At 38.4% G+C, this 22,526-nt stretch overlaps 1 protein-coding gene across 3 annotated transcripts in view; it reads right to left on the bottom strand.

The window, feature by feature from the left end:
* Positions 1 to 22,526, bottom strand: part of TTC27 (tetratricopeptide repeat domain 27) — a 138,493-nt gene that overhangs the window by 59,427 nt on the left and 56,540 nt on the right. For all 3 annotated transcript variants that reach the window (XM_075412725.1, XM_075412726.1, XM_075412727.1), the window contains one exon: positions 1,659 to 1,772. In XM_075412725.1, the coding sequence (XP_075268840.1) occupies positions 1,659 to 1,772 (114 nt within the window). The remainder of the gene's footprint in view (positions 1 to 1,658; positions 1,773 to 22,526) is intronic.

Below are 22,526 nucleotides of genomic sequence, written 5' to 3'. Positions count from 1 at the left end.
CATTTTCTACTGATAAATAGCTGCAGCACTTGCTAGCTCTTCAGCATCTTCATGAAGATGATATACCAAAAAAACTTTGTATTATGTATGAAAATAACATCATCCGCCATCTATTTTCTGATTCTTTCTTAGAACTGTTAGAAACCATAATGTTAAAAAATTCTGATCTGATGCAACCCAAGAATGAAAACCTTAAATGGAAAGTTATTCAAGTTATTTGATTAATTTAGCACATATCAATCCTTCAACAAATTTTAACTAATTTTGGAAACTGAGCTTGATACCATATCAGATCAACACAAATATGTCATTATATTCAACCGTCTAGAAAACTTCATGAAAGAAAACATAAACATACTGAGATTAAAGATAATATTTAAAACCACAGATTCTGTGTCTACTGTGAGATCACCTCCTGAAATGTCAGTGCACATTAATCAAACCTTTTGCATTACTGCAGTTGCAGCACATGATGAAGTCAGATAAACGTACTTGCAGCAATAATCGCTTCACGAAGATTTCAGTTATGAGACTGTCAAACTGTATAACATAACAACTTCCAGTACTCAGGTTTAATCAAGCTAAACAAAACTGCTGGAGACACTCCAACTGTTTTACAGCTTAGGGCATCAAGGATCCTGAGATCGCTTCCCAAATGCCGTCAGATGCTACATCTCCCAGACTCGGAATCCTGGCTTCCTTGACACTCTCCTACTGACTCCAGGAAATTCCACTATAGCAACTCCAAGGCCTCCTCAGCAGAAGAAAAATGCAGCAGCACATCCAAGCTGTGCTCCTTCAAAGATCCATGCATCAATAATGATTTTAAGTGAAACATCAGCTTCTCAGGATTTAATTACATAGCACCGTAATCATAAGTTTTACACATTCCTGGCTGGTTTAGTCAGCAGCACTGCTGTCTGATGGACATATGCCTGCTGTTCATGTGTAACAACAAGATTTAACAGCATAAAGATGACAAATGTCTAACAAAACTCTGTAATATGAAGTAAAAATAAAATTAAAAAACCACTTTATATAGCCTACACACTTTTCCTTTGAAAAATTTATTTTTTAAATCTATTCACTGAGACATTTCAGAATTTCAAAATTTCTTTTTTGTATTTGAAAACTGATCTCTTTGTTTGGAAGAAGATTATTTAATCACTACCTCAGACTTGCAATAACAATACTAATCACCACATATCACATCAAAATGGTGAATCAAAAGTGCTGCTTTATTCACAAATATGTTTTCTTGTTCTCACAATACCAGTGACCTCAAGTTTCAGTGTTTTCTACAGATGATCTACTTGAGTAAAAACCATTAAGAAATACAATAGCAGTAGCAGCTTTACATTCATGAACTTCTGCATAAAAAACTCATCAGATCAGAAGTCAGAAACTAGAGGTAAGAAAAGAGCTCTTAATTTCAATCTTGCAACTGACCAGTTATTACTTGCACATATAAGAGTTTATCTCAAGACTGGCAGACGTAAAGGGATTTGTGGTTTCTGCATCTGATTCAAAGACATAATTAGAAAATTCTCTCACTGTACAGTTCACAGAGAGGAACTGCAGAAGCTCCTAACTCCTGCCTGTTGCTATTTGATATATGAAGAACCCGTATTTATAACAAGGCAGCTCAGAAGTCTTACCTGAGTCTGCTTCATTGCTCGTTCCATTCTGCGAGTACTTCCTTTCTCGAGCTTGGTCCGAAGGAGTAAGGCTGATGTCTGAATGGCCCAGAACTTCGGCTGAGAGAGCAAGCACTGCAGAAGAAAATAACATTTTTTCATTATTTCATTTTAAAAGACACCTAAGACAGTAAAGTTAACAGTGTTCTCAAGCATGAATACTGTTTCATATTTTGAAAGTCAAATATGCGGTTGTAGTACTTATTTGATCAATTGAAGGCTGTACAGATTACCTTAATCTGTTTTCAATCTTAAAGGCGGCCATCAAAACTATTTTCTCCTTCTCAGCTACTGCAGCACAGTGTGTACATGTACCCATATGGTGCACGTACCAAACTGCACAGATTAAAATGGCTACTCAAAATGAAAGGAAAACAAAGAATTTGATACTGAGCAGTCTGGCTCAGCCTTCTCCACACCTGCACAGGACAGCAGCAGGGATCCTACTTCTTAGGGCTGAACAAAACCAGTTCTCTCCCGGCCTCTCCTCATATGCAAGGTGCTCTGATGTCTGCATTAACAGCACCTCCACATTAAATAGGCTGAAATTGCTCAGAATCTGAAGACTATTAATTAATTTAGAATTTCCCATGACTGAGAATAACAGGAAGAATTTTTGACGTGTAGTAGCTATACAGGGAATACAGAATAATCCAGGTAAAAAGCTTTCCTAAAGACATAGTAGATCTTTAGTAGGTCTTTAGTAGGTCTTTCCACAGCACAGGGAAATCATGGACCTGTCGGAGCAAGTCCAGAGGAGGGCAACAAAGATGATCAGAGGGCTGGAACACCTCCACCTATGATGAAAGGCTGAGTTGGGACTGTTCAGCCTGAAGAAGAGAAGGCTCTGGGGAAACCTTATTGTGGCCTTCCAAACCTGAAGGACACCTACAAGAAAGCGGAAGAGGGACTTTTCACAAGGGCATACAGTGATAGGACAAGAGGTAATGGCTTTAAACTAAAAGAGGATAGGTTTAGATTAGCTATAAGAAATAAATTCTTTACTGTGAGGGTGATGAGGCACTGGCACAGGTTGCCCAGAGAAGCTGTGGATGCCCCCTCCCTGGCAGTGTTCAAGGCCAGGCTGGATGGGGGTTTGAGTAACCTGGTCTAGTAGAAGGTGTCCCTGCCCATGGCGGGGGTGTTGGAATGAGATGATCCTTAAGGTCCCTTCCAATCCAAATCACTTGGAACGCCCTGCCCTGATGCCAGGAACTTGGTGCCAGTCTCCAACCACTGATTTTTAGGAAAGCGCAACAGGAGATATGTAGCCAATACAACTTTGATATCCCTTAATAATGTACAGACCACCTGGATTCTTTCCAGTGTGGTTTCAGACACAGAGTACCATTTTTCTGTTAGATATTCATTTTGAAAAGGGAGGCAACAGGAAAACCTCCTTGCTAATTTTATTGACACTGCAAATAGGATCCAGCTTCTCTGAGAAAATAAATTTGTCTATAGATATCTGTAGAGTGGAGAAAAAGCTCCAGTGGTTTTGTTCTTTCTTCTCAAAGATCTCTCAAAGCATTAAAAAATATACTTTGCTGGTGGTTTGTGTGAAATGCCTGACAAATTTCTGGCATATATTGCAATCTACCTGTTTTTCTTTTCCCTAGTGTTTTCACAGGAAAGGGGGTGACAGCAAGTGAAAGCATAAATGAAAGCAGTATGAACAAATGTAAAGCCACCAAACACTTCAACATCAGGTGACCCTCCCTCTTGTGACCGACAATCTCTGCACTGATTCTTTCATGACTTCTACTCAGTATTACATTAAGAAGTGTCCAAAGGCTTCTATACCATCCTCTATGTGCTGAGGATCTGGAAATATTCGGGGAATGCAGTCGCAATGTTCTATATTCTACATACTTTCAAGTGCCCTTTTACAAATTAATTACGATCCATAAATCTGTTCACTGGTCCAAATCCTAGTTGTGAGAGCTCATCTCTCTCCTGTCTCATCATGGGAAGTTCAGTCTACTACCTGATTTTGTTTGGTCTTAAGATAAACCCTCCACTGCAGGACATGAGCAAGGTATTCCTAACAGAGGAACCTTGTTTCTGAATTTATTTTTCGGTGGTCATTCCCGGTGGCTGTTAAAAAAAACCTCAAGGGATTGTTAGGGCAAACACTTGAACAATGTTTACTTTAGCATAAAAACTGCTTTTGTGAGAATGGTTACCCTTTCTCCCATTTTCTCCACTCCTGTCATTCTGTCATATTTTATTTTTTACTTCAAGGGAATTTTTTCTCTGCTACATGGTGGTAGATACTAGTATTTCTTTTTCAAATGAACACAACACCTCTCAAAAGAATAATGAAAACTAAAGGCCTTGACTAATAATGCTCCTAAAGATATTTCCAGGTCTAATTACAGCCCTTGTCCAGCAGCAGAGTACTTGTCCCCTCACTCTGGTTCACCTTAGCAACTGGCAGAAGCAGGGCAGGGCGTAGCACAAAGCCTCTGTGTCCATGCCATCCAGCCCTGCGAGACAATCGGCAGCTCCGGAAGACCTCTCCTCTGCTTCTATGTATACCTCCTGCACTGCTGTCTAGGCAGTGATTCAAGCAATCGTGCTGTATGAGGGGTGTAAAAAGTCATGTGGGGAGGGAGGAGAAGGAAGGAGAAACAGGGTGGAAACGAGGCAAAGATAATTATATTTCACTCCTCTGCAGAAGCAATGAGAGTCTTATATTGAATAATAATGTTGCTTTTCAAAGGTATTCATAAAACAAAATGTATGGTATACCTGCTGTACAACTACAGAAGAATAACTTAAATTCTCTAACAGTTTTACTGATACAAAAAAGCACTGCAACTGCATAGGACAATGAGCAGCACGCCTATTTTTCAGTTAAGAAACACTCGTCATTTTATATTTGTACTGAGCTCAGTCCTGGGCCAGAACTCCAATGCTCACCTGTTTATTGCCTAATTGTAATGTTTAAAGCACCACAGATACAAAGTAATACATGTATAAAGGGCACAAATGTTTATACTCAAGGGCTGCAAAGAAGAATTTCAGAACATGTATCCATAACTATTAAGCATGTTCTAATCTTCTACCCCAAATCCCCACTTATTTCAGATAATAAATATTTTCTTGTAAGTCCCAAAGCATTATATTTTCACCTGAAGCTAAATCTAGACTCTATTAATTAGAATATAGATTAAAATAAAACATCTGGAAAAAAGAAAAACTTAAATCAAGATTATGCAAGTTTTGTCAACATATCTGAAAGTTTATTGTACTGTACCAAAGGCAACTAAGAAAATTAACACAATAGTTCTAAAACAAAACCACTACTGAGAGTCTTCACAGGTCATCCTTGTTCTTACTTTTGGGAAAGAACAATAAAATAAACCGGAAAATTAGATGGGGTGAGAAGAAAGGGAAGAAAATAAGGTTATGCAACATTTTCTGCACTGAATGGAATATTTTCACATGGGAAAACTCATTTCTCCAATTCTTCCCCACATTTTTTCCTACAAACAAGAACCCTTTATATCATCCTCTCCCATCATATCAGAGTGTAAGAAGGAGATTACCAAAACATTGCACAAAACAGAATATTTCATTCCATATATCATCCTTATAGGACATTGAAAGGAAAGAACACGATCCTCAAAGTCTTAACAACAAAGTAGTCCGTAATTCTACAATACCTTTATAATTTTCTCATTACTATGTAAGAACAAAATGGCAAGTAATACCTGAATTGTGAGATAGGTACACATTACTAATGACACCCAGATCAAACCCAGCCACGCGAGTTCTGCCAAACCCAGGCTAACTCTCAGGTACCATTAATGAATGATCCAGCCTCCTCACTATTCAGAATTTAACCTAGAAGTGATGCGCTCCCTGATCACTCTAACAACTTTCTGTTAGAGAATCAGAGAAAGAATGGTTGCACAATTTGCATTGTCTATACGAAATTCAGAACAAGCTAGCAGGAATCTTCAAGGAAGCTTGTGCTATTGGTATTTCATATGTACACACATGTCCAAATGTATGTTTGTTATTTATGAAGTTACAAGGTTTGGTTTTAAGGAAACGACACACAGAGAAAGCAGCCTGCAGGTTAAAATCAAGAATGTAATATATTCAAGATGAAACAGAAAAGTTAACCAAAGAACTCTGGGAAAGCTGGGACACACAGAGGAGCGTTACACAATACTATAAGAAGTCCAGCCGACAACCCAAACCTAAACAAACTCATCTGAAGGGCAGATGAATAAGACTGTATCAGTCAGCCATGACTTATAAAAGGTATAGGTTGTTCAGAGCAACTCTTCTGCGTTAGTCCATCTGCTATTTAAGAAAGTACAAGTTCCTATAGGAATCCTTTCTGACATCAAAGTTGGAAGAGCTTATGTGGGCTTATTAGACATGCTAGACAAGTTCAAATAGGTAAAGAAGATCCATGTTAACTGCAGTTCTAAATAATTTGAATATTTTCTGATTTTTCCTTATTATAAATCTATGCTTTAAGTAAGCCCATTCTTTTATTCTTGTACCTTGCTCACTGATAAACTACCAGTAGTAGCCTAGCAAACTACTATGATTGCTATGATGGAGCTATCACTTGAAAGTGGACTTTCAAACTCTGAGTACTTTTTGATTGCAACCAGTTGTTGAATTCCCAAGAGTTTCCACATCAGTCCATCGCTGAACCAAAAATATTCTGCTTATTGGCCAAAATGCCAGATGTGGTGAAATGACTGACTTGAAGGCACAGGCATGAGGCACCCTGAGGATTGCTCTGCTCCTCTGTCATGCCCCCCTCCCCCAAAGAAATGACCTCTAGTTTAATTCACTCAGGTATTTGCTAACATGTTTTAAGCTACAAACATACAGAAAACACTGGGAGAGATTTAGAAAAAATGAAAAAAACCAACCCCAACCAAAAATCAAACCACCCTTCCCAGTTTCTTTTCATTACCACTTTCAGTTAAAATATTTGAGCAGCTTTATTGTTTGCTTTTCCAAAAAGCCACACATAATTAAGATTTCCAAATTACTTATGTGGATTAACTCATGTCTATTTATCATTAGTCTTGCTTCATACAACCAAGTATATCATTATACGATGATTTTCATTAATTTATTCAGATAATTAACATGAATGCCTTATTTCTTCAATATAACCAAAGGCAAAATGGCAACCTTATAACTCATTCTATGCTTCTCTAAGATAAGAAAATACTGTGGCTTCTTTTCAACACCCTATATTGTGCACAGTGGTCAGGCGAGTACATTCAGAAACTAGTTGGAGGCATACGACTGAGGCATGAGCAGGCAAAATTCTTGCTTCTTGCAGTTGCTTTGCAGACATATCTGCTAATCTCTGCTGAAGGACTCTGTCACTGAAAGCTACCTCACAAGTGCTTAACTTGTTTTTAAGCATACAGCAAAGGATATCAATATAAAAAGTGCTATGGAATTCAATCCTAAGAAACAAGAGAAGAAAATTAGTATGAGATTAAGGAGAATTTGATTTTGCTTTCCACAGTCTCATCCAAATAATACGCTCAAATTTCTATGTAACTAAAGCAAGTTCTTATTTAAAAAGTCATTTTCAAAAGACACTTGATGTGAATTTTTTTGAAGTTTCTCTTAACACTAAATTGGTGACAAAAAAGGTAAAATCAAATAGAACTAAAAATAACTGACATGGAAAAATCTGAAAGATGCTATATTATTGTGGAAAAATTTCTTTGAATTTAATCTACATATTTTCAAAAGAACAGTATTTTATAAAATACTGCAATTCTGAAAAAAGTGTGCACAGGAAACTTTGCCCTGGGAAGTAGTTAGATGAACTTTACAAAACTATTTCTAATTGCCTAAGAAAGATTAAGGCAAGCCAAGGTCCAGAGAGAAACAAAAAGAATACAAGATTTGAGAAATGTCCTTAGAACATCAACTCCTCTAAAAATTGACCTTGAACGCAGATGATTTCCAGTAGTACTGGCAGCTTCCGGGTGAAATGGGATATGTAACTTTAAACAGTGATTCTGTTAGAACTCTATAAGGTAAAATACAGTACGTTTGTGACTATGTGGTTTCCAGTACCAGTTCTTTTTTTATGTTGTACTGAAAAGCACAAATATCGAGAGCATAAGAAAAATACTAGATTTCTAGTCGCAATTAAGCAGTGCAACCATGGATTCAAAACAAAACAAGCCAGTCGATACGACCACTTTTTGGTTTTCTGCTTCGTGTATGAATATGTAAAAATTTCCTATTTGCTGAAACAGAGCAGCTTCTCTGTTCACATCCAGCATACATACCAATTCTGCTGTACAAGCACATCCCAAAGATTTTAAACATGAATAAGAATCAAAATACGATCTGATTATACATCGCCACCAGTGAACACATACCACTGAGGTTTCACAGAGCTTAAATTCCTCCTGGTAATGTTTTTATTCTTATCACAACACTCTACAGTTTACCAAACCTTCAGTGACCAGAAATTAAGAGGAAAACACAATAATTATGCACATACACAACTAAAAAACATTACTGTTTCCTAAATAGGCAAAAGGTAAGCTACATATTTAACTGTACAAGAAGAGGTATTTGATATTTAAGTGGATGTAAATATATATGTCAAAGGATTGTTTTTAAGCATAGAATGCTGTTCTTCTGGTGAATATAAATATTTCAATGCAAAACAGTTGCTTAGCAACCACCTAAAGGAACTGCTATCTACTGTTATCTATATTTAATTTAGAAGTTTGTATTTCATAGTTATCACAGTACACATGCTCTATATTTTCAGAGATGAAATTGCCAATAAATTTAAAAATGCACTTAGAATTACAGAACGTTGAATAATGATTGGAATAAACAGGGCTTTTGTCTTTGATCCACCACCATTGTCCTCAGTTCAATGCTACCCCAAGAATTTTCCTCTTTTTATTTCCCATCATGGTATTATACACAAAACCTCTCTATCATTACATATCATTCGTATTTTTATATATAATGATATATAATTACTGTATGTGAATCTCTCTATGTATTGCTATATAATATCGTTACAATTGAACCCTTAAACTAAAATGTTTATCTGTAAATCCCTATCTACTTCATCCCACACAAAGACTAAACACTATCATTTTGGAAAGGTTATTATTTTTTCATACTAACAGGTGAGCTCCTTCTGCCTCTTCATAAACCATCAGTTTATTGATATTAAATAATCTGAAGTTCAGATGGAAACAACTCCCATTCCTATATACTTCTATATATAATACAGAATAATTTCTATTTCTCGGAGAGTATCACCTTAATGCATGACAACTTCACTTTAGGTTCAAAATTCAAACACAACCTTACATAAAAAAGTAAAAATTCCTCTTGGACAGTGAACTGGAAAAGGTGGCTCCCATTCCTATATACTTCTATATATAATACAGAATAATTTCTGTTTCTCGGAGAGTATCACCTTAATGCATGACAACTTGACTTTAGGTTCAAAATTCAAACACAACCTGACATAAAAAAGTAAAAATTCCTCTTGGACAGTGAACTGGAAAAGGTGGCTCCCATTCCTATATACTTCTATATATAATACAGAATAATTTCTGTTTCTCGGAGAGTATCACCTTAATGCATGACAACTTGACTTTAGGTTCAAAATTCAAACACAACCTGACATAAAAAAATAAAAATTCCTCTTGGACAGTGAATTGGAAAAGGTGGCAACAAAACACAACATGTCAGATCCAAACCTACTGACTTCACTGCTTGTACATGAGAAGTTACTTGAATGGATCCTGCACGACAATCCTTATAGTTCTGAACAAACAACAGTGGTTAACTTGGGAACAAACAAATAGGATGCTGAAGCAAATGATTTCAAACCATTTTCTCATTGCAGTTTCTGTCATCTATAACCACTGGCCCTGCAGACAACATTCCCAAATAATCATTTTGGAATTTGCAGCACTAATCAGGGTGGTAATTTGAGCACCTATAAATTCCTCACCTTCCTAAGTATTATTGACAAGAAATATTTGATATTTGATAGCACGTGTCGAGAGCTGGAGAACACCTACTAATCTGAAAAAATAACTTTTGGGCATCTGTTCAAGACAGCGAATCTTCAGATAAATAAACTGTTAATCTCTAGAAATAATCGGATCATTTTAGGCACAAGCAATTAGAAGGTGTAAGGCTGTATATTCTCCAGTCACATTTTATTAGCTATGAACACCTTCATATCTTCTAAGGCCCAACAAGAAAAAAATTACATTAGGATTTCACTCCAGATGATTCTTGTTACAACTTGACAAATTCTAATCCTATTTGGCAAAATTATGTCCTTAGAGAGCAACATGAACAAGATAACGGACCCAAACAAGACAAATAGTATTTTCACACCTTGAGAATGCAAGGCTTCTATAAATCTTCAAGACAGTGGATATATTTAGTGCTTAGCAGGTAGAAAGGCAGAGAGACAAGAAGAGAAGACAAGAGGAGAAGACAAGAAGAGAAGACAAGACAGTCTGTAATTTATCCAGTAAATCTAGTTCCTAGTAAGGACTAGCCAATAGACTTAGTGGATTGATCTTTCTTTTTTTTCCCTTGTTTTTCTTTCTTTTTTTTTTTTATTAAGATCTAAACAGAGGGAATACTTGCATTAGTGTGTATTCTACTCCATGTACATCTCTCCTCCTCAAGGTCAAAAGAATTGCTCAGACATCAAACAAACATCAGAGGCCTTGTTGATATATTTTAACAATTATGAAAACCTGTGCTGTATATGGCTTGATGCATCTTTGTTTTGACACTTTCACTAAACACTGAAATCTATCCTACACTTAAAGTCACTCTCAGGGTGATTTGGACTGGAAAAATGAAAATATTATCAACTTATCCTGCAAATTGAAAGTGTATATAAATGAACACAAAAGCAACTGTTTTCAACATTTCTGTTGTTTTCCTGATGATTTTAGCTAGCAACTGACCACATCTTTTTCCATATGGCTTTGACAACTGTTTATATTTAAAAAAACCCCACAAACCAAGAATATGCCAAGTCTTTGTATTTACAGACTACTAATTGATCAAACAGTCTTAGGGCAAAACTATCAAGACAAGGATAATTTACATTTTCTTTGCAAACACCACAACTTGTATTATATATTTGAAATGAATTATATTTCAGGCATTATTCCAAGTCCTGTGTTAGTGGTTTTTTTTCAGTGTTGCATGGGGAAAATGTGTTATTACTTGGATAGGTCTTAAATATTTTCTTGCCTAACAGTATATAATATAAATTCTACATGGCACCCGTAGAGGATTAAGCCAAGACCTTTTCACTGTAACAAGAAAACAAAAAATGATGCAATGCTTAAGCCTGTATGACTTGCATTAGTTCCATATTTTCCTTTATTAGGTCTTTCATTGATTTTAATGAGTTGTTACATCAAAATGGCACATTACAGAGTCAATCACATGATCACTTGTGATTTTTTTTTTAATGTCTCTTCAAATTATCATGAATTAAATGCTACCTTCTTTTTAAATGAATTGTGTCTGACTGTCAAGTTAGGTAAACCAGAGAGACATGCAGAAATCCTGACAGTATTAAAGCGACAAAAGAGAAGATTTACTTTCCTGCACTGGCTGAGACACCAGTATGTGCACAGTGCCATTTTCCAGTACTGCTTTAATATTCCATATATATTTCAGTAGGTTTAGACCACACATTCAGCATATTTTTCCAAAGTCTAAAACTATTCACTCGACTGTATGACAAGGGTTTATTATAGTCTATAAAGCTAATCCTGGGACCGTGCAACTAAAATAGCTCTTCACCGCAACAGGTGTTAGCTGATCATGAGCAGAGCTGGGCTTAAAGCTCTTAGCCCCAGCCATTAGAAATACCTCTCAGTGTCAAAAAGTCCAGAGCAAGGCCAAAACACCATCAGTGATCCGCGTCATGGGACTAGTTTAATTAGAATGGTATTTTTTAAATTCCATTTGTCTAGTCTTGTCTGGTAGCCTCAGCACTCAAGTTGTAACATTACATCATTGTAAATACAGAGTACCTTTTGTTGAATTTGACTGTTTAAACAAGAAGACGCTATCTGATTTTTTTGCATTTTATATAGTGCAGTGCATTTCAATGAGATACTTTCACATATATAATTTCTCAGTCTTCAATCATTGAATGCATTTGAAATAAAATATTAATTCTGAGAGTTTTAAAATGAAATATATGTACACACGCACTCACAATGGACAGTTCCTTTTTCCCCATCTGCAGCACTGAAGAGTCATTACAAGTTTCCTTTTTGTCTGTCCACACTTTATAAAGCAAAATGTACGCAAAGATTTTAAAATCCTCTTAGCTAAACAGTTAATTATTTAGACTATACTTGACTGATTTAGAAATAAATGCTAGACTCAATATACCTCAATTACACTGCATTTACCTAAATGCAATTTAAAGTTCTCAAGTATCTCATTTAATTTCAGTTTGCAAGTGACTGACTCTCTCGGGAATTTATCACATCTGAAGGTACACGAAATACAATATAACAGTTACTCAGTAGCTGACAATCTATTCAAAAGTGAGAAGGAAGACTGGAATAAATTTTCTTCTCACAAGACTTACAAAATATTCCACTAGTGTATACAAGAAGGCTAATGTCATTTCACTTTAACTGTATTTTCCACACTTTTTTTTTACCCCACTCAAATAGTGTTCTGTAGCAAATGGGTAGCTCTTGATAACATCCACCGAAAGGAATCCTCATACTCCATCCTGCTTCTCACTCTAAATACATTTCCCCTCCATGTCACTGGCTTTAAGTAGTAACCCTTATTCCTTCTACTATCTACGTTGCAAAGAACAGCTTCTAGGTAATTATCTATGCTAGGTCAGCTTGGATATTGTGCTGGCTTTTGTGCCATTTCTGTAGTGCCTAGGACTTCAAGGAATAAAGAAATCAAACAGGAAAGCTTGGAAGTTGGTCTCCCTGGGTCTCATTACACAGGTGGCAATGACAGGAAGGTTCCCTAAAAAGACCATTTCGAACAAGCATCAACCATAGGGACCCCCTGAGAAAGCATTTTACTCTCTATTGACCTTCCGAAGGAGACTGGGTTCCTAGCTTATGCACCTCGGTCAGATGCCCTTCTGGGGTGCTTATTGCCAATGAATCCTCTCGACAGGTTCTCAATAATTTTATTGCATCTTCCAGTCTCAATTCTTATTTGTTTCCCTTGAGTTTGTCAGGGGGCTGCAGACACCTCTGGAATGACTGTTTTATCTGGCTGGTGGAAAAGATGTTTTAAACTAGACTTTCTCTATAGACCACAGATTTCAAAGCAAAAAAAAACCTACAGTGTACCCCGCACGCTGCTACAGTTCTTAAGTCAAGCCAAGGACAAAGTTGAGAAATGTGTCTGCACAGATTTAATCAGTTTCAGTATTACGCTAGCTGGTATGCTTGCAATAGATGTAAGGGAATACGAATCAGTAGTCCCATTACTAAAGTGAGCTGTCTCTTTAAAAAGAGCAAAACACCTCATTGTGTACAACTCTTCTTACTTCCCTGTAAAGTAAGACAATCATATTTCTGTATATGGCACTATAAAATCCAGCCAAAGAAAGTCAAGAATAATTTGCATAAAAAGGACTACACATTGTCTCTTTTCACTGAAAATACTGGAAAGGAGAATTGAAAACAGAATCATGAGTGATTTTTCAGAAAAATAAATGCATCTGCTAGTTTCAAATGTTCAACTCTGCCAAAACATTGCAAAGACTATTATCTGTCATCTGCCCAAAGATACTGTGTTACTATCCTCATTAGAAATACCAAGACACTTCAGTATCTTTCTTCAGCTATCTCTTCTACCTACCCTTAAAAGAAAGCACTCTTTGTTGAAAAAAACCCAACACAGCTGCTTCTCAGCAATAGAGTAACATTACTCCTTATTCACCAGCATCCTTCTCCCTTGTTCAGTCAACACTCAGACTCAGTATGCTCAGCTGACAATATGGCTAGAAGTCCTGATGGGGAAAAAGCACGTCTTCCCAAAAGAAAACAGCTTCAGACTTCACAGCTTGTTTGTTCATCCTGTTTTCTCTAGCAGATGCAACACAGGCAACATTCAGGTAAAATGAGGTTCTTTTAAGCATCATTAGTTAGGAGAACATCCAACCTCCCTTTCCATTCTCCATGACCACCTCATTTGAAACCTGAAGTCATTCCTCGTCCAGTTCTCCTCTGCAGTGAATTTTATTTTATTTTTGAAGGACAAGGAGTGAAAAGAAATACGTGAAAGGTCTACATCTGCTGCTTTTACTAACAGATATATATTGTTCTGTAAAAGCCTGCGTTTTTCTTTTTCCCTCCTTCTGCTTCCATGTACGCTTCCTCACACGCAGAAAGAATACCAATCAAAACAACTCTCTCTCCCTCTCCCCAAGTACGCTTTTCAGTAGTGTACAGGGAAATGGTTAAGCACTTGTTAGAACAATGTTTATGTTCAAAACTCAGTCCATATCTGTTTCTTCTCCTTCCTGCTATAGTCTTTACATCTTCTGAACACACATCAAGAATTTCCCAAACTTTGCCTTAAATTGGACGTTTCTATGGTTTTTCTTGGAAATTCTCCTGTCTCACTCCATAGCCCTGTGACTCAGAAACACACAAATATTGTCTGTATTAAGAAAATGAAATTAAAGGGAGACATTTGATGCAGACATACGTATACTGGAATCTGATCTAAAGTCAGAAGTAGAAGAAATACAAGCACGTGACGATTGTCTTTCCAGCTAGATACGACTGTAGCTCTGCAGATAAAACTGAAATGGTGGCCCAGTGTCTCCTACATCATACACTTCACAGAGAAAAAGGTCAAAGAACACGAGCACTAGAGAAACTTTCCCTTGCAAGGGAAGCCTCATATGTTCCACAGAAAAAGCTACATAAAAGGAGTACAAAGATTTATGTTTACTGAAGAATTCTCAGTGGAAACAATAAAAGACTCAAAGAAAGCTTTGTATGGATTTAAACATAACCGAAACACAGAAGAGCAAGCTCGCATTAGCTTGCACAGAAAAAAATAAAACAAAAAGTAGGGAGACACTTCTAGTGACCTACAAACATGATTCATTATTTAACTTGCATGCATGCTCGTATATAATTTTCAGAGAGACCCATAGAAGAAACAAAAATCACAATTCAAAGTAATTTGAGACACATTGGAAAAATCAACTGAAATCAGGTTTTGCTAGGAAAAATGTTTTAATGCTTTTTTCCCCTTAGGATTTTCTGCTTCCTGATAACAGTACAAAGGTATTCTCTCAGGGTCAAATTATTTGTTCAGTTCTACTTATACATCCAAAATACAGTTCTATCCTGGATGTCCAAAATTGTTTAAGTTTTCTTCCACATTTACAGGCATTGGTGGACTGATATTTAGCAAGTTTCTAACACGCTGCGATGATTCTAAGTGGTATACATATTGTATCCGCTTGTAAGACTTAAAAAAAAGAATAATTTTTCATGCTGTTGCTTAAAGCTGGTTTTGGGTTGCATTTTGGTTTGTTTTTTCTTTTCACTTCGAGAGACTATTTAAGTTCAGAAGTAAGTTTTCCTTGGAGGTTCTCAATTAAATTTTTTTAGGAGACAGAAGAAACTAGAGAAGAAAAGGAAATGTCATGAAGAAAGAAGATACTGTTTTATTTACAGGAATCTGCTTTCAATGAATAGTGAAGGGTAAACCACATAAGATATGGCTCCTATTTTCACTTAGAACGGAGTCCAGCAATATTACTGACACTAGCTCTGTTGCGCCAAACATATCACTTATTCTGCGTTATGCTGAAAACAACTTCAGCCAGATTTGACTGTAGTAGCATTGTCTTTTTCAGGTCTGTGGTTTGGACTTACTCCTGAAACAGCATTAAGTACAGACTTCCACACCACATCACAGTACTGCATTTATTTGCTAAGGCCCAATCTCAACAGCAATAAATCAGGTTTTTGGATTCGAAAGACTAGACTTTAACTCTTTGGTACCAATGATAAGGATTTCCCTAGGTATTAAACAACTGTGAATTTCTTGTCTTAACTGCTCAGCTTCAGGAATTTCACTGTCTATGCCAAGGTTCTGAACACATGATGTGCTCTTTTGATAATATCCTGAAAAAACAGAAAAGCCCATTAAAGAAATTGCTCTCTGCACACGTAGTAAAACAGTGAATTTGGCTTGTGAATGGCTAGATACCATATTTTAAAGATAGTTTCAGGACAATATGCAATGGTACATGCTATGCTGTCCGAGGACTTGCAATCTGTTTAGCCAAAAGACAAAGCAAATGACTGAAAAAAAGGTGAAAGACAGAAAATCGGTGACAACAGAGAATATTTTCTAACTTGTTCCATTCAGATCAGCAATGTGTGAGAGGCAACATGTCCTATCCCCCACTAGGCATTCCCTTGGAAACCACCACAGCAGGCTTTTAAATCCCCTGCCCTGCTTTTTCCACCCCATCCTCAGCCTCGCCTCTCTTCTGGAAAGGAGCATTTTTGGAACATGCAGTGTTATAGGTTAACTTGTCCTCCGCTGATTGAAATTTATTCCTCAGGGAGACAGTCAGTTATGACTTTTCATTTTTCCATTTCTGGTACTGCTGCCTGTGGCTCTTTCTAAGCACCTATTATTACTATTTTTTAAAAAATCCAGGTAAGACTACACATCAAGGTTCCTGTTTCTTTTCTTCTGCTTCTTTGCTTCTTTGAACTGTTCAGAGCAAACTCAATGTTCGCATCACTCCAGACCGCTGGAAAAATCCTTAGGCTTGACAGATCCTGCATCCTTACGCAACAGCCCCAGGGTGGGGGGTTTGTGTGTTCTGCCTGTTACTTGCATCTATGAGCTCACTGCTATGTTTTTTCCATCATTAGGTTTTTTTCCATAGACTGCCAATGATGCTTCCTGTTTATTTGGTCTATCAAGAGCCTCTGGAAGAATACTGCATTATATACCACTGCTATCTGATGCAGCACAGGTTCTTACTCTAACAGAAACTTATATCTTTACTTTTGCAATGATAACTTCAGGACAAATATCCATTGACAATAATTGTTTTCAAAATATCTTAACTGAATATCTTTTGCAGGAAGAGAATGTAGGGTAGCAAACATACCGGTTCTCAAACAGATTTGGAGCACAACCATAAAAATTATACAACACGGAGCCTTAAGAGCTCCCTTCACATCCTCAGTAAAAGGCATAAAATTATCTTCTTGAAAAGAACCAGTTTAAATGTTTTCAAAATTTCAAAACTTTAGGATTAGTAAATGCCACAATAAGAATACTTTAGCAATTGCATACGGTTTTTACATTACAAAAATGCCATTTGTGAACCCATCCTATAATAATGTTAATAAGTCAAAATCAGCTATCACATTTTTTTCTGTAACAGGAACAGCCGAAAATAATCAGGAAGAATTACGAGCCTAAACCAGTGATTTATAGTAAGGCTACCACTGACTTTACCATTAAGCCACGTCAGAGCAAAGTATAGAATTTCTATAAAACATCTTCACAATCTTCAGTCTGTAGAAACAGCTATCTGTAGAAGAACAGTGAGGCACAGCCGAGGAAAATCCACAAAATGCCAGACAGGACTCTACAGGGAGTGTGTCATACCTGGTTTTCCCCTGTTTGAATGCCAGCATCCACCACAGGAATTCTGCCTACAACAGTCTCTACTATTCAGCTGTCTACACATCACAATACTTGGCGTTCACAAGTAAGTGTAACATGTTGAACGCCAAGAGGCATGCTTCAATTACCGTTTGGTGGGCTAAGTGAATAGGGTCAGAGTCTGGAGATGACAATTTCAGTGGGAGTTCTAGGACGGTCTCAGCAATTTCCCAGGAAAGAGCATATTAACAAGTCTCGTCCATTAAAAAAATACTCCTTTTCTGATTTCTACTAGCTCCTGACTTCACCAGTAGAAGTAGCCTCTCTCTTTAAAAAGCTACAGTTCCCATTACATGCAATAGGATCAAGCTGCTGGAAGTAACCAGCAGCCTGGCTTTAAAATCTATGTGCAAAAGTTTAGTTTCCAGAAGCAAAATAAAGCTGCAGCCACCTTCTCTTCAGAGACCAAAGACACAATGATCCTGAAAGAAGACTAATTCCCTATGTTGCAGCCAAAAGCGAGAAAGGAAAGGAATAAAAATAGAGTGAGAATGAAAGGAATTAGGGAAGATGAGAGCAAGCAGGGAAGATGAGAGCAAGAGCACGAGTCAGATAAACAGGAGGCGAGAGCTGATAAAGGAGGGCTGAGGCGAGTATGGCAGGGATACGCAAACAAAAAGGGAAGCTGACACAGGCACAAGTGACTAATACTGAAAAAAATGAGCAAGAGATTGCTGGGGAGCATGAAAGAAAATCCTGTCTTGGTGGGCAAAAGGGAATAACATTCCCAAATCTGACTGTGCAGAGAGAAGCTATACTCTAAATATATTTATTAGAGACCAAAGGCAATGTCTGGGATGTGCTTAGACTTGAAAGAAATTAAAAGCATGGGCTGTAATGGATTAAGATTCAAACACAACACCTGTCCCATTGTATTATGCACATAAACAGCAGCAGTTGTTAAAATAACTGTGAAAATTGGATGAAGAACCATGGAATAGTTTGGGTTGGAAGGGACCTTTAGAGGTCATCTAGTCTGACCCCCCTGCAGGGAGCAGGAATATCTTCAACTAGACCAGGTTGCTCAGAGCCCCATCCAACCTGGCCTTGAATGTTTCCAGGCATGGGGCCTCCTCTACCTCTCTGGGCAACCTATGCCAGTGTCTCACCACTGTCATTGTAAAAAATTTCTTTCTTACATCTAGTCCGAAGAAGCTACAGGACGTTTTCTTTAGACAAACAATAGAGGCGATCTCTTCAGTTATGCACCTCCAAGCTTCACATTTTCCCAGCTCTGTTAGAGATTCAACACACACATAAATAAATGTTTGCCTACTATTAGATAAGAGAAAGATACAGAATATACAGACAAATACATTCACACACTGTAGTTCTCACACAATAAGTTGCAGGATGAGAAATGTGGCCTTATTCCAGCAACTGAATGACCTGCTTGCTTTCTGAATCTTACTACTGAGCTATTAAACAACTTCAAATCATACAAGATGTTCAAAACAAAACCAATTTTCTAAACATATTTCCTTCCTTTATTTTAAAACTGAAAGGGTTTCACCAACATATATTAAACTAAAAAGCACAGAAAACATACTCAGTTTCAGGCAATGATAAAAACCAAACCAGGTATGATACTAATTTGGGGGAATACAAACGCACATGTTGCTACTCTCCAACTGTTTTAATTTTAAAATCAGACATCTCATTTTACAGTGCAGAAAAATCTTTCACAGTCTATTTATAGAAATCTGTAAAAGTTATTTTCTCTCTCATCTTTTGTCTAGACTAGATACAAGCCATTGTAGCATGTGCTGGCCAACATATTCTGACATATGCACTGAAGAAAAATCTAGCTGACATAAAACATTAAGTCTTTCAAGAAAAAAAAGCCTAAGCTTCAATTTAATTAATGCAAGACATGTTTAAGGATAATATACACAAGGCCGAAAAGTCTTCTCAGATAGCTCAAAATACACCAACTAGTATCTAGTGTCATGATTTTTATTTCAGTTCAGAAAAGGTCTCAATTCTCAGCTTCGCAGACAGAAAAACATTAGATAGTTTAAATATTTTAAAAACATTTTTGCAAATTGAAACAAATAGAACATGATGCTTTTAAGTGTTTTATTGACATTTATTTGAATAGTCTTCATAACTAACAGCTTTACTTGCCATGATTAATGGAGACAATCCAAACATGTCAGAAGTATTTATGCCATACCATATTATCATATATGCTAAGCTTATAAATTATACACAGAAAAAAGTCCGAATTTTCTCACAGAAATCATGAGACTCATTTATGATATACATCGTATGAACAGTCCACTAAAAAAGCTGGCATTGTTTCTACTTCCTGATGCAATGAGCTAAACGTCATAAACAGAACATGAACCTTTCTTATTCATGTATTCACACAACTGGAAATGAGTTTTCCTAAGGGTCACAAATACTTCATGCAAATTACCTTATGAAATTTTCTTGCATATTTGATGTTACAAATAATTATTAAAACCAACATTTTGCTTATTAGTATGTAAGTTATCCCAGCAAAAATGCACTTCAGGAAGCAGCAAAACCTGAGTGATGGGGTCTGCTTGCAAGAACACATAGGTTTTTTTTGGAAGAGTATAGGGACGCTTCCCGGCTGTGTAGGGATGGGGTCAGGAGGGCCAAGGGGTGGCTGGAGCTGACTTTGGCAAGGGATGCAAAGAATGATAAGAGTTTCTACAGATACGTCAACCACAAAAGCAAGGTTAAAGAAAGGGTACCTCCCCCAGTGAACAAGAATGGCAACCTAGTATCAGCAGACGAGAAGGTGTCTGAGGTACTCAACAACTTTTCTGCCTCAGTCTTCACTGGCAACCTCTCTCCTCACCCCTCCCTAGTCAATGGATCACAGGGGGACCAGGGGGTAAAATCCCTCCCACAGAATCACAGAACGTTAGGGGCTGGAAGGGACCTCTGTGGATCATCTAGTCCAACCCCCCTACCGAAGCAGGGTCACCTACAGTAGGCTGCACAGGACCACGTCCAGGTGGGTCTTGAATATCTCCAGAGAAGGAGACTCCACAACCTCCCTGGGCAACCTGTTCCAGTGCTCCGTCACCCTCAGAGGGAAGCAGTTCTTCCACAGAAGAACACTGTAAGGGAAGATCAGGTTGATGACCACCTGAGGAACCTGAACATACATAAATCTATGGCACCTGACGAGTTGTATTTCAGAGTCTCGTGGGAATTGGCTGATGTCACTGCCAAGACACTCTCCACGATATCTGAAAGGTCATGGCAGTCAGGTGAAGTCCCTGGTGTCTGGAAAAAGTGAAACACTGTACCCATTTTTAAAAAGGGTAGAAAGGAGGACCCTGGGAACTACCAACCTGTCAGCCTCACTTCTGTGCCTGGGAAGATCACGGAACAGATCTTCCTAGAAGCTATGCTAAGGCACATGGAGGACAGGGTGGTGATTCGAGACAGCCAGCACGGCTTCACCAAGGGCAAGTCCTGCCTGACCAACCTACTGGCCTTCTGTGCTGGAGTGACTGCATCAGTGGACAAGGGAAGAGCTATCTGGACTTCTGTAAAGCCATCAACACAGTCCCCAACAACAGTCTTCTCCCTAACTTGTAGAGATATTGATTTGATCGATGGACAACTCAGTGGATAAGGAATTGGCTAGAAGGTCACAGCCAGAGGGTAGTGGTCAATGGCTCGATGTCCAAATGGACATCGGTGACAAGCGGTGCCCCTTAGGGGTCCATACTGGGACCGGTGCTGTTTAATGTCTTCATCAATGACATAGACAGTGGGATCAAGTGCACCCTCAGCAAGTTTGCAGATGACACCACACTGAGTGGTGCAGTCGACACACCAGTGTTGGGGTTGATGTAGCTTGAGAGTTAGCATGACTAAACCGCTTAAGCAGAACAGTTAGCATAACTGAACAGGCCGCTGTAAAGAACAGCTAAGAATAACAATTGAGAAAGTTCTGATAGTGCACATGATGTGGGTTAGCAAAAACAAGATGTGTTCAAGGACGTGGAGGCGGCCTGTTGCTATTAGCGTTAGTGCATAGTTACCAATCATAAGGGAATATGGGGTGCGTGAACAGTGCGTGATTTATGTCTGTAGCCTATCTGAATAAGCATGATCGCGTGTGCAGATATGAAAAATGTATATAACCACGCAAGCAGACCAATAAATCGAATCGACTGTGCATTGTATCAATGTGTGAGAGTCGTTCCTGTCCCTGCATGGATGCTGAAACTCGGCACACCAGAAGGACAGGATGTCATCCAGAGGGACCTGGACAAGCTCAAGAAATGGGCCCATGCGAACCTCATGAGGTTCAACAAGGCCAAGTGCAAGGTCCCGCACACAAGGTCAGGGCAACCTCCGCTATCAATACAGGCTGGGGGATGAAGGGATTGAGAGCAGCCCTGCCGACAAAGACTTGGGGGTACTGGTGGATGAAAAGCTGGACATGAGCCACCAATGTGCGCTCGCAGCCCAGAAGGCCAACCGTATCCTGGGCTGCATCAAGAGAAGCATGGCCAGTAGGTTCAGGGAGGTGATTCTGCCCCTCTGCTCCGCTCTGGTGAGACCCCACCTGGAGTCCTGCATCCAGCTCTGGAGCCCCCAGCACAAGAAAGACATGGAGCTATCAGAGCAGGTCCAGAGGAGGGCCACAAAAGTGATCCGAGGGCTAGAGCACATCTCCTGTGAGGAAAGGCTGAGAAAGTTGGAGCTGTTCAGCCTGGAGAAGGCTGCAGGGAGACCTTACAGCAGCCTTTCAGTACCTGAATAGGGCCTACAAGAAAGATGAGGAAAATATTTTCAGCAGGGCTTGTTGCAATAGAACAAGAAGCAATGGCTTTAAGCTAAGAGAGAGTAGATTTAGACTGGATACAAGGAAGAAATTTTTTACCATGAGGGTGGTGAAACACTGGCACAGGTTGCCCAGAGAAGCAGAGGAGGCCCCAGCCCTGGAAACATTCAAGGCCAGGTTGGACAGGGCTCTGAGCAACCTGGTCTGGTTGAAGATGTCCCTGCTCACTGCAGGGTGGCTGGGCTTAGATGATCGCTAAAGGTCCCTTCAAACCCAAAGCATTCTAT

The sequence above is a fragment of the Opisthocomus hoazin genome, chromosome 2, assembly GCF_030867145.1.
Source record: "Opisthocomus hoazin isolate bOpiHoa1 chromosome 2, bOpiHoa1.hap1, whole genome shotgun sequence".
Classification (NCBI taxonomy): domain Eukaryota; kingdom Metazoa; phylum Chordata; class Aves; order Opisthocomiformes; family Opisthocomidae; genus Opisthocomus; species Opisthocomus hoazin.
This window is presented reverse-complemented; position numbering and strand designations above follow the sequence as displayed.